Raw genomic sequence first — 12,060 nt, forward strand, 5'->3', positions numbered from 1 at the left:
ACAAAAAGTTCACAATAACAGCAAATGATCATGTTTCACACCATCTTAAAAATGGGGGCAGGATGGAGAGGTGAGAATCAGAACAAGAATGGTCTAATTTTCAAAAGACACACTTGAGCTCAGCAGGGAGACTCACACTTAATCTTTCTTTTAGTGCTGTCTTGAAGAGAAAAAAAGCCCGATATAAAAATGCTACTTTTAAGTTTTGATTTTATGATGAAAAAGAATAGCTAATCTTGCTTTTTGTTGCTTTTTTTTTCTTTTTTAATTCTTTGCAGTGTTGGGTATTGAACCTAGGGACTTCCACATGCCAAGGCAAGCATCCTACCACTGAGTTAAACCCCTGCCTCCCAATCTCTCTTTTCCAACTTCCTGTCCCAAGCAACCTGGACTAGACCCTGGACCCCTGTCTCTTCAAGCAGACAAGGAGCAACTTCAGGCAGAATCACTGGAAGCAATGCCAGCTGATTGACCCCTGGTGCATCTGTCTTTCTGTTGAGATTCGTGATGCATTAAATTCAGGTTTTGAAAACTTTCTTAATGAACAGACTCCACTGTGGCTCATTGGTTCATAGTGGATTCGTTCAGCTGTGTCAGGAAAATTTGGTAGGAAGAGCATAGAGAGGGCCAGCAGCAATATAGGGCAGGCCCTGGAGATGCAGAGATTATGACATGTGCAATTAAAAGTAAAGAAGGAAAGACCCTGGGTTTTTACAATTGCCTGGGTGACTAGGATTATTTAAAGGTTAAACATAGAGACTCTATCTAAACTAAATATAATTGTTTGAATCTTTCTGGATACCACTAGTTTCTAGTGGTGACTTCTTTTTTTTTCTTTCTTCCTTTTTTTTTTTTTTTTTTTTAAATCTCAGTGGTGACTTCTATACAAATGGATTCCTACTGTCATTTGGGAATGTTCTGGGCACCATAGGGTCAGCAGTAGAGCCCTCTTCTGTTTAGTTCCCTGCCAACATTGTATGGTGTTTGGCTCGGGGCCAACCCAAGTGGGTGTGATTTCAGGTCTAGTCAGCAGAGTTGCAGAACATCTCCATGGCTTTTGAGGATGCAAAACCCTCAATGAAATAGAGATGAGAAAATATCCTAATTTGAGGAAGGGAGAGTACTCAACATGTTGACTCCCCCTGGATTTCTTTATTTCCAAGTGCTTAACTGAAATGCTGCACAGCAAGGGAGCTCTTCAATAGGACTCCTGGAAGATATTCTTACAATGGAGCCCATACATCAGGAAATAACTGAACATCAAGTTGCCTAAAATAAGAGTAAAGTTTCTCTGAAAACTGTATAGTGGCTTTTAAGATTTGTTACATTACTTTAGAAAATATTTTAGAAATATATTCTTCTTCACAGGGTCTCATTACGGTGCATTTGCAGAAATTCTTCTTTGATTCTGTGAATAAGTCTCATCTATGATTTTCTTACATCTTTGACTATGACATTAAAAAAAATCACAGACACTTTCTGTAATGAGCAGGCGGTTTACATCATTTTGACAAAAAATGTTAGCTTTGGGTGGAGGTTGGAAAAACATATTTCACTAGCAGGTTTTTTTTTTTTTTTAGTAGTATTTGGATATTTTTGCATTAACTTTTGGATCAGAGGTAGAGTTTTTATCTATCAATCATACAAAGACTTTGATCTGCTGAGAAAAAAATGTACCTTCAGTCTACATTCAATCATTTTCTCTTCTACTCAGCTGATAAATAGAACCCAATGTACATTTTTATAAGATTCAGGAACACAGAATTCAGATGGGCATTTTGACAGAGCATTAGGGTACTTACTGATTGAGGAAGGCAAAGAGGTACCTCATCACTATAAGGACCGACCTGGGCAAGGTCAGGAGGAGTTTGCGGATGTGAAGCGCCCTCTCATAGAGATTATCTATTCCTACAGAGAGAAGATGACATGGTCAGGGCCCTTAAACTTCCACATTTAAAGCAGATCATTGCAGTATACATCTGATCATAAACAGTACCTTGCCTGGGGAAGACGCAATCATAACCAATAAAGTGAATAAATGACCAGCCTGGGTGTACCACTGTTTCTGAGGGTGTTTCCCTCGGACCCACCACTGTTTTGATGACTGTGGCCTTAGCCTTGAGGAGTTTAAAGTCTTCCTAGATCTAAAAATCATTTTCCCCCTTGTTGCTAATTTAAAATTTTGCATCTGATATGGTTTCAACCCCTTATTGCTGCACAGTGGCTTTAGGGGCATGGCACCAACCTCCTCCAGCCATTATTCATTAATTCATACTCACATATTTGTGAGCCACTCTGATCCTGGCAACATGCCAGGTTTTGAATCTCTCCTTTCTCAAAACTACCACAGCATTTTATTTATATGATTTTTTTGGCCTTATTTTATATTATTGCACCAACTTTCTAAAGCAAATATTTAGGAGAGCCTACTAGGTTCCAAGTGCTGAATTAAGCCTTAGGAACAGATCAGTGATATAATTCCAGCCCTCACAGAAAGTACGTATTTATAGTTATTTATTTCCCCATGGGATGGTGAGCTCCTTGAGGAGAAGAGTCCCAGGAGGGATGTCCTAGTATTGTTCTCCCTCTTTGCTAGGAATCCAAATTGTCCAAAATAGCTCAATACTAATGTACTTGTGAAAGAGCAGCAAAAAAAAAAAATGTCACTATACTAATCCATTCTTTGCTTCACTATTTATACTTTACAACACATTTTAACATACTGTAGTATCTAAGTTAATGGCAATAACATCAGGAGTCAGGGCATATGCTGTCATCCCCATTTAACAGGGTAAGAAAGTGAGACCTGGGCAAGTGGCTTTCTCAAGGTGAATGGACTAGAAGGGGTGGAGCTGGGATTAGAACCTCTGTCTTCTGTTCCATAAATCTGCTAATTTTTCTTGGATCTCAAAGTGCCTTTATGAAGGACAACTTTTAGGGCACCCAAAAGGTGAACATTTGAGAAAATACTTTAAAGTATTCAGCTGGATGAGGTGAGGCCTGTTTGTAATCCCAGTGGCTTGGGAGGCTGGGGCAGAAGGATTGCAAGTTTGAGGTCAACCTCAGCAATTTATCGAGCTCCTAAACAACTTAGTGAGATCCTGCCTCAAAATAAAAAATAAAAAGGGCTGGGGATTTGGCTCAGTGGTTAAGTGCCCCTGGGTTCAATCTCTGGTCTGTCTCCTACAAATTACTTCATATTGTTCCATCTAATTCTTAATTCCTAACTGCTCTTGATATATTCATATCCTACTGAACAAGATCAATTCTCCTCCTCAGTTTTTTTTTTTTTTTAGCTTCTCCCACCCTCCAAATGTGGATATCTCTCAGAAGATTTCTATATGATCTCTTCAATGGCAACTTCATTCAGTCTCAGGTTATAACCATCTCTTTTACCACGGTATCTTTTTTTTCTCCCTTGTGTGGGAGAGATGTCCGGCTGTTTCTTCTTCTGGATATCTGACTGCTAATTTCCTCAGCTGAAGTTTTTTATTATTTTTCACTCAGACCATCATAATATTCTCCTAACTCAGTTTCCCTTTCTCATTCCTCTTAAACTAGTGGCACTCAGCCTTGACTTGAGTTCACTTGGGGAGATTTTTAAAAGTGCTGATGCCGGGATTCTTTTATGCAGCCAAGGTTGAAAACTATGGCCTTAATTACTCATGCCAAACTCATTTTCCTGGAATTTTGAATGCTGACTCCAGCTGCTTTCTACTTATTATCAAATGGGGCCATTTTATTTGTCCCTTTGCACAGTTGAAAAAGGTACAAAAAATGTATTAAGAATATTCTTTACTCAACCACAAATTAAGTTTGCAAAATAGCAAATAATTTATCAGGATTCCTGGGGAAAGAACATTTCCATTCCTGCCTGCCTTTAAATATGCAGGAGTTAGAATTGTAGCTCTGTCATCTCATAAAAAAAATATTATTTCAGAAACTCTTTAACCAGAATGTTAAGTAAAATATAATAACACATTCAACATTCCTGTGACATTTTTTATTCTTTAAATATAGACCTCTGATTAGTAATAGCATGAGTGTAGTAACTATGAATTGGAAATGTTATATTTGGACTTTTTATTTGTAAAGTATTTCAAAATAAGAAAAACCCCCACTATGTACAAGGTAGGCTAGGGTCACATCTATTGAAGATAAAGTAGTATGTATAATACACTTTTCAGGCAGTGGTCTTTGTTTTTATTTACTAAAAAAGAGGGAGTAAGATGCTTAAAAAAAGTTATTAAACCAGGACATATCATTCAGGCCACTAGAACTCAAAAATTAAATTATTAACATTTCCTCCCAATTTAGACCCAGAATGCCAGTAGGATCAAACTATGTTGTAGAGTAAGCTATTTGCCTTCTGTAACAACCTCATGGAAACTGGGGAACTTACACCGTATCAAGGAAATATCTATGAATGAAGTAATGTGAAAGTCATTGAGAATTTAATGGGGATGATTTTTCACCAATTATTTTATATCAGAATTAACTGGTTAAAAGCTGACTTTTTATAACTGTATCTAATGAAATAGCTGAATTTTAATAACTGTATCTAATGATTGTTGCTGATTTATTATTTTTTATATTTTTTTAAAGTTGTAGATGGACATAATACCTTTATTTTATTTATTTATATTGATGTGAGGCTGATGATGGAATCCAGTGCCTCACACATGTGAGGCAAGCCCTCTACCCCAGCTTCAGCCCCTGTTGCTGCTTTATTTTAAAGACTGAAAAGATAATTTAGCACACTGGTATCAATTCATATTGACATTTAGTAGCTTGTGCTCCTTGTTCTTTAGTTAATTGTGTTTGCATTAGTGATTTTATGTTCATGCTTGAAACCAGTTACAAAGTTTAATACAATCATATAAATATAAATTGTAAAGATGAATGGTCTCATCATAAATATAAATTATAAAGATGAATGGTCCTTTGTTGGCAAAACCTTCTCCTCTTTACTGGCCACGTATAAAGGCACATGTGAGGATGAAAAACAAAACAATACCAAACACTCTTTCCCAAAACACTTCTTGGGTATTTTGATAGTTAAATCTCCTGATTCTCCAAGCTAATCCTCACTTTAAAGTTTAGGTCACCAGGGACAGGATTTCAGCAGCTAGGTTTTACTTTATTTTATTGTTTGTTCTTTGACAGTAGAATGTATTTTGACATATTATACATACATGGAGTATAACTTCCCATATTGTGGTTGTACATCATGTGAAATTTCACTGGAGTTACACGGGTTGTGTACTCATAAGTAAACATAGGAAAGTTATGTCCAATTCATTCTACTGTTATTCCCATTCCCATCCTCCCTCCCTTATCCCCATTCCCCACTGTCCAATCCAGTGAGTCTCCACTCCTCCCAACACCCTACCTATTTTGAATCAGCATCTGCTTATCAGAGAAAACATTTGGCCTTTGTTTTTTTTTTTGGGGGGGGGGTTGGCTTATTTTACTTAGCATGATATCTTCAGATACATCCACTTATCTGCAAATGCCATAATTTCATTCTTATTTAAGGCTGAGTAATTTCATTGTGTATATGTACCACACTTTCTTTATCCATTCATCTATTGAAGGGCACCCAGGTTGACCACAGCTTAGCTATTGTGAATTGAACTCCTATGAACATTGATGTGGTGATGTCACTATACTGTGCTGATTTTAAGTCTTTTGGATATATGCCAAGGAGTGGGATAACTGGTCAAATGGTGGTTCCATTACAAGTTTTCTAAGGAATCTCCATAGATTCAGGGTGGTTGCACTTCCAGAGTGGTTGCACCAATTTGCAGACCCACCAGCAACGTATGAATGTACCCTTTTCCCTCACATCCTTGCCAACATTTATTGTTACCTGTATTCTTGATGATTGCCATTCTGACTAGAGTGAGATTTGAAGTCTCAGTGTAGTTTCAATTTGCATTTCTCTAATTGCTAGTGATGTTGAACATTTTTTCATATATTTGTTGACTATTCTTATTTTTTGGTGAAGTGTCTATTCAGTTCTTTTGCCAATTTATTGATTGGGTTATTATTATTATTATTATTGGTGTTGAATTTTTCTTTATATATCCTGGAGATTAATGCTTTATCTGAAGTTCAGATGGCAAAGATTTTCTCCCATTCTGTAGGTTCTTTGTTCATGTTCTTGATTGTTTACTTTGAAGAAGCTTTTTAGTTTGATTCTATCCCATTTGATTTTACTTTGTGAGCTTTAGGAGTCTTGTTGAGGAATTTGGTTCCTAACCCGACATGATGAAGATTTTGGGCCTATTTTTTCTTCTAGTATGCACAGGGTCTCTGGTCTAATGCTTAGGTTATTGACCCACTTAGAATTGAGTTTTATGCAGGGTGAGAGATACATGTCTAATTTCATATGGATTTCCACTTTTCCAAGTACCATTTGTTGAAGAGACTATCTTTTCTCCAGTGTATGTTTACGGTGACTTTGTCTACTATGGGTTTGTCTCTGTGTCTTTATTTTGTACCATCAGTCTTCATATCTGTTTTGGTTCCAATACCATGCTGTTTTTGTTACTATAGCTCTGCAGTATAATTTAAAGTCCAGTATTGTGATGCCTCCTGTTTCACTTTTCTTGTTGAGGATTGCTTTGGCTATTCTGGACCTCTTATTTTTCCAAATGGATTTCATGATTTGCTTTTTCTATTACTATGAAGAATGTCACTGGAACCTTAATAGGAATTGCATTAAATCTGTATAGTGCTTTTGGTAGTATGACCATTTTGACAACTTTAATTCTGCCTATCCAAGAACATGGGAGATCTTTCCAGCTTCTAAGGTCTTCTTCAATTTTATTCTTCAGAGTTCTGTCATTTTCTTTGTAGATGTCTTTCACCTCTTTTGTTAGATAAGTTCCCAAATATTTCATTTTCCTTGAAGCTACGGTGAATGGGATAGTTTTCCTAATTTCTCTTTCAGGTATTCATCACTGATGTATAGGAATGCAATTGATTTACAGGAGTTAATTTTATATCCTGCTACTTTGCTGAATTCATTTATAAGGTCAAGAAGTTTTCTGGGTCTTCTAAATATAGAATCATATCATCAGCAAATAGGGATAGTTTGAATTCTTCTTTTCCTATTTGTAGCCCAACAATTTCTTTCTTCTAATTGCTCTGGCTAGAATTTTTAGGACTATGTTCAAAAGAAGTAGTAAAAGCAGGCATCCCTGTCTTGTTCCAGTTTTTAGAGGGAATGCTTTCAATTTTTCTTCACTTAGATAATTTTGGCCATGGGTTTAGTATCGATAGCTTTTACAATGTTGAGATATGTTCCTACTGTCCCTAGTTTTTCTAGTATTTTGAACATGAATGGATGTTGTATTTTGTCAAATGAGCTGTTAGTTTTGGAGTCCTACAGTAGAAAAGGATAGGAAAGAATGTAGATGGAATCCTTCCTTCTGTATTATTGACCCCTGATATCTGTCAAGTCCCATAAAGGGAAGTGGCTCAGGAGGACAGACAGGGCCCCAGGCATGACCTCCGGAAGCTTTACGCTCACTTCAGGATGCTCTTGTTTTCACTCTCAGTTCTAGCCTTGGTTCTTCTTCCCTTCAAAGGCAATTTCAAATTTTATACCAAGTTCACAGCTGTATTATTCATAAAAGTCAAAAGGTAGAAACAACCCAAACATTCATGAATAAATGGATAAACCACACGTGGTACACACACGAATATTTTTTTTCAGCCTTAAAAAGGTCATTGTGCACATGCTACAACATGGATGAACCCTGAGGACATCTAGCTAAGTGCCACGAGCCAGCCACAAGGGCACAAATATGATGATGTCATTCCACTCACATGAGGCGCCTACTATGGGCAAAGTCACAGAGACAGAAAGGAAGACAGACAGTCTACGGGTCTGGAGGAAGCAGGGGTGGCTACAGGGAGTTAGTATTTAATGGGTACACTTTCTGTTTGAGAAGAAGCATAAATTCTGAAATAGTGATAATGGTTGCACAATAGTGTGAATTTACTTAATGTCTCTGAACTGTACACTTAAAAGTGGTCAATTTTTTTTAGTCAAGTATACTTTGCCACAATGCAGCAAAAGAGAATCGGGGAGGCTCTGGGATAAAAATGAAAGACAGGAGTGAAAAGTTACAGGGGTAGAAAAGAATGGCACCCAAAAAAGATGACCTAAAGTCACGTGAGACAAGCATATATTCTCTATAACTAGAGCAAACACATATCCAAGCAAAACAGAGTTGGTGGCATGCCTGAAGGAGCAGCCAATCCATCTGCCCCAAAGGCCTCAGTCCAGTGAGAGGAGGAGGCTTCTCGTGGCTTCTGCTCAGCTGGCTTGAGGCCAGCATCGTACAGGAGCTCTGCTCTGGTACAAATGACTCATTTACTCTCCTGAGTCCAGTTACCAGGTCAAAATTTATGATTGCTACTGACACTCTGATTAATGTGCATTCCTTGTGGGCAATTCATGGGCTCCCATAGTTTCATGCTGGATATAAAGATGGATCTTTTCTTCCCTTCCAAAAAGGTGTCAGTGAGGAAAATCTGTATTTTACTTGATTTATTTTAAACTGGACTTTGTTTCCACAATTCAAGATCTCTTGTAATTTGGTAAAAGTGGCATTCATCCAATCTTGGTCCCATGCTCAAAGCTCTCAAGGCTAATTTATGGTCTTTTCTTAGCAGTGCAAGGCTCTCACATCAGTCTCAAGTTCATGGCGTGGGGGTGTGGCAGCTCCAGGAAAGTGCGTGTGAAATTCACCACAGAAAATTACAAAAAATTCAAATGGTCATTACCCTCAAAATATAAGTTCTTCTGTGGTACTATTTGTGAAAGTGTTCGTTTGCCAGAAAACAAATCATAAATGACAAGATGCATATTTATCCTTAAGAATGTAGACAAAGGAAAAGATAATCCCTGGTGGCCACATTTAGAGATAATTTAACAATGGGCACACAAGTATTTTCAAGCTCCATAGACCAACCTCAGCATTAAAGGTGAATTTACCAGTCCTGGGGGATTTTTAAATTCACTGTAACAACATCCATGTGTTATTCAATTGCATATAGTAGTGTGTATGTGTGTATGTGTGTGTGTGTGTGTGTGTGTGCGCTAAGCTATGAAACCAACCTAGATGCCTTACAACAGATGAATGGGTAAGGAAAATGTGGTACATATACACAATGGAATATTACTCATCCATAAATAAGAGTGAAATAATGGCATTTTGGTAAATGGATGGAACTGGAGACTATCATGCTAAGTGAAATAAGCCAATCTTCAGAAACTCAAGACCGAATGTTCTCTCTGATATGCCAATGCTGACTCACAATTGGTGGTGGGGGGTGGAGTGGAGGTTCCCCTGATTGGACAGGGGGGAATAGGAGGATGAGAGGGGGAAAGGGAATGGGAAAGACAGTAGAATGAATTGGATATCACTTTCCTATGTTCATATACAAAATATATGACCAATGTAATTCCCATCACGTACCTCTTCAAGAATGGGATCCTAATTAGAATAAGTTATATTCCATTATGTATAATATGTCAAAATATACTGTCGTGTACATCCAAAAAGAGCAAATAAAAAATAAAAAAAATAACTGGGCTGGGGCTGTAGCTTAGTGGCAGAGAACATGCCTAGCAAATGTGAGGCACTGGGTTCAATCCTTAGCACCATATAAAAATTACCAAATAAAATAAAGGCATTCTATCCATGGGGGGGGGGAAGGGAAATAATTACTTGGATACCTCTACCATTAACTGATATCAAATTGACTTCTGTGAATTAAACCACTGCTTTCACTATTAGTTAAATAACAGCATTAGAGAAATAAATATATAAATAACGTTTCCTATTCTGCTGGATATCTATTGAGGTTATTGAAGAACGTTAGTCTTAGCCTAGGAAGCTTTACCTATTCAGATACTCAGCCTAGTAAAAATGTCTAAGGATAAAAGAAACCTAAGAACATTATTATAAGATATCAAACAGAAACTTAGCATTCAGAGAGAAAAATCATCATGTACGTCAATGAAGCTTTTATAGCAATGATATACATTACAGCATCAGGAAGAGCTCAAAGTCTTTTTTCATGAACCAGTCAGAAGTGGGAAAATAGATATATGCACCAAGAACGTGCACCATAGTATTTTGTACAATTGCCAAATCATTGGGAACAATCTGAAGGTATAAAACTAGGAGATGTCACATTAAAAAAATATATCATTATATGGCTACAAAACTATATTTAGACAAATATGTATTGATATGATAAAATGTTAATATTAAGTTTAAAAAGTGCTTTATAAAGAGCCACTATGACATAACTTTATTTACAACAGCTTTATTGAGATGTAAACCACGTACCAAATAACTTACCTATTTAAATAGTACAATTCAATGATCTTTATCATACTCAGAATTGTACATTACCTCCAACAATTTTGGAATGTTTTCATCAACTCAAAAAGAAGCTTCATATCCATTTGTAGTAAACTAGTATGATATAATTTTTATTAAAAGCAGGTAGGAGTGGTGTATGTGTGCAAAATATTATTTGGCAATAGCAATAAATTACTGACACATGCTATAACATGAAGTACTGATATATGCTAAACTTTATGCTAAGTGAAAGCTAGATATAAAACACTATAGACTCTATGATTCCATTTACATGAAATGGCAAGAATAGGCAAATCTACAGAGACATAAAGTAGATTAATGATTGCCTAAGGCTGTGGGTGGTGGTGGTTATAGGTAAATGGAAAATGATTGCTAATGTTTGATAATTGGGGTTTCTTTTGGAATAATGAAAATGTCCTAAAATTGATTATGGTAATGGTTGCATAATTCTATGAATAGACTAAAACCTTTGAGTTGTATTTTTTTTTTTAAACCCAAAGGCACTTTCACGGAGCCACATCCCCAGTCCTTTTTTATTTTGAGATGCTGTTTCATTAGGTTGCCAAGGCTGGCTTTGAACTTGTGATTCTCATGTTTCAGCCTCCTGAGTCACTGGGACTACAGGTATGTGCCACCACGCCAAGTTAAATTATACACTTTAATGGATGACTTATACGGTATGAGAATTATATCTGAATAATGTTCCTTTTAAAAGTATACATACATGTACAGATACACATCAGAAAATGGTCGGAGGATGTAGCTCAGATAGAGAGCTTGCCTAGTGTGTATGTGTGTAAGGCCCTGTGTTCGAAAACCAGCACCACCAAGAAAAGAAGAAAAATCTTCTGGAAAGAAATTAAAATATTTAAATTATTTTCATGCAGAGGAATTATAATTTTTCTATGATGATCACATTATCAGTCACATAATAAAATAATTATTTTTAAAAAGTACTAACTGCCTATTTGATGACTTTAAGCAACCATTAATTTTTTAGGGTATAATAATGGTATGGTGGTTATGTTGTATATTAAGATACAATATAATATATTGTTTATTGTAGATAAAATATATCACACCATTGTTTTTCTTTGGATGGTGGCATCATGAGGTACAATATTTTGTTTTATGTGCACTGTGTATTTTTTAAGTGTTCTGTAATGACTACATATTATTCTTTGATAATAAATGTAATAGGAAAAAAAAAGACCCTCTCATTTTCCAGAGATACATACATACACACACACACAGATGTGATGTCAGAAGAGATAAAGGTAGAATATTTGACTGGGAAATGAGAACTGTTAAAGATAGGTTGTTAATTAGGTGGGAGTTCATTACATTATTCTGTCTCTTCCTATAGACATCTGAAATTTTCTATAACAACAATTAAATAGAAGATGGGTTAGAAATAGTATGGATAGTACAGTTCCACTTTGGTTTCCAAAAATGTGGTGTGCACATGAATATAAAACAAACCTAGAAGGAAATGCAATGCCTCTGGTTCTCCTTGGTAGTGACTTTATGGGGGATGGTACTTTGCCCTGTGTGCTTCTGTGTATATTTCAAGTACGCTACAATGACTAAATGTTGGTTCTATGATAGGTTAAAAAAAAATCTCCTTCTATAAAAAGGTTTCCTCAGG

The 12,060-nt window shown here is 36.4% G+C and overlaps 1 protein-coding gene across 6 annotated transcripts in view; it reads right to left on the reverse strand.

Annotated features, from left to right (window-relative positions):
• Positions 1 to 12,060, reverse strand: part of Srgap1 (SLIT-ROBO Rho GTPase activating protein 1) — a 279,415-nt gene that overhangs the window by 33,822 nt on the left and 233,533 nt on the right. For all 6 annotated transcript variants that reach the window (XM_005328689.4, XM_005328688.5, XM_078053214.1 and 3 more), the window contains one exon: positions 1,803 to 1,908. In XM_005328689.4, coding sequence (XP_005328746.1) covers positions 1,803 to 1,908 — 106 coding nt within the window. Of the gene's footprint in view, positions 1 to 1,802; positions 1,909 to 12,060 lie in introns of those variants that run through there.

This window comes from Ictidomys tridecemlineatus, chromosome 6 (assembly GCF_052094955.1).
Source record: "Ictidomys tridecemlineatus isolate mIctTri1 chromosome 6, mIctTri1.hap1, whole genome shotgun sequence".
Classification (NCBI taxonomy): Eukaryota; Metazoa; Chordata; class Mammalia; order Rodentia; family Sciuridae; genus Ictidomys; species Ictidomys tridecemlineatus.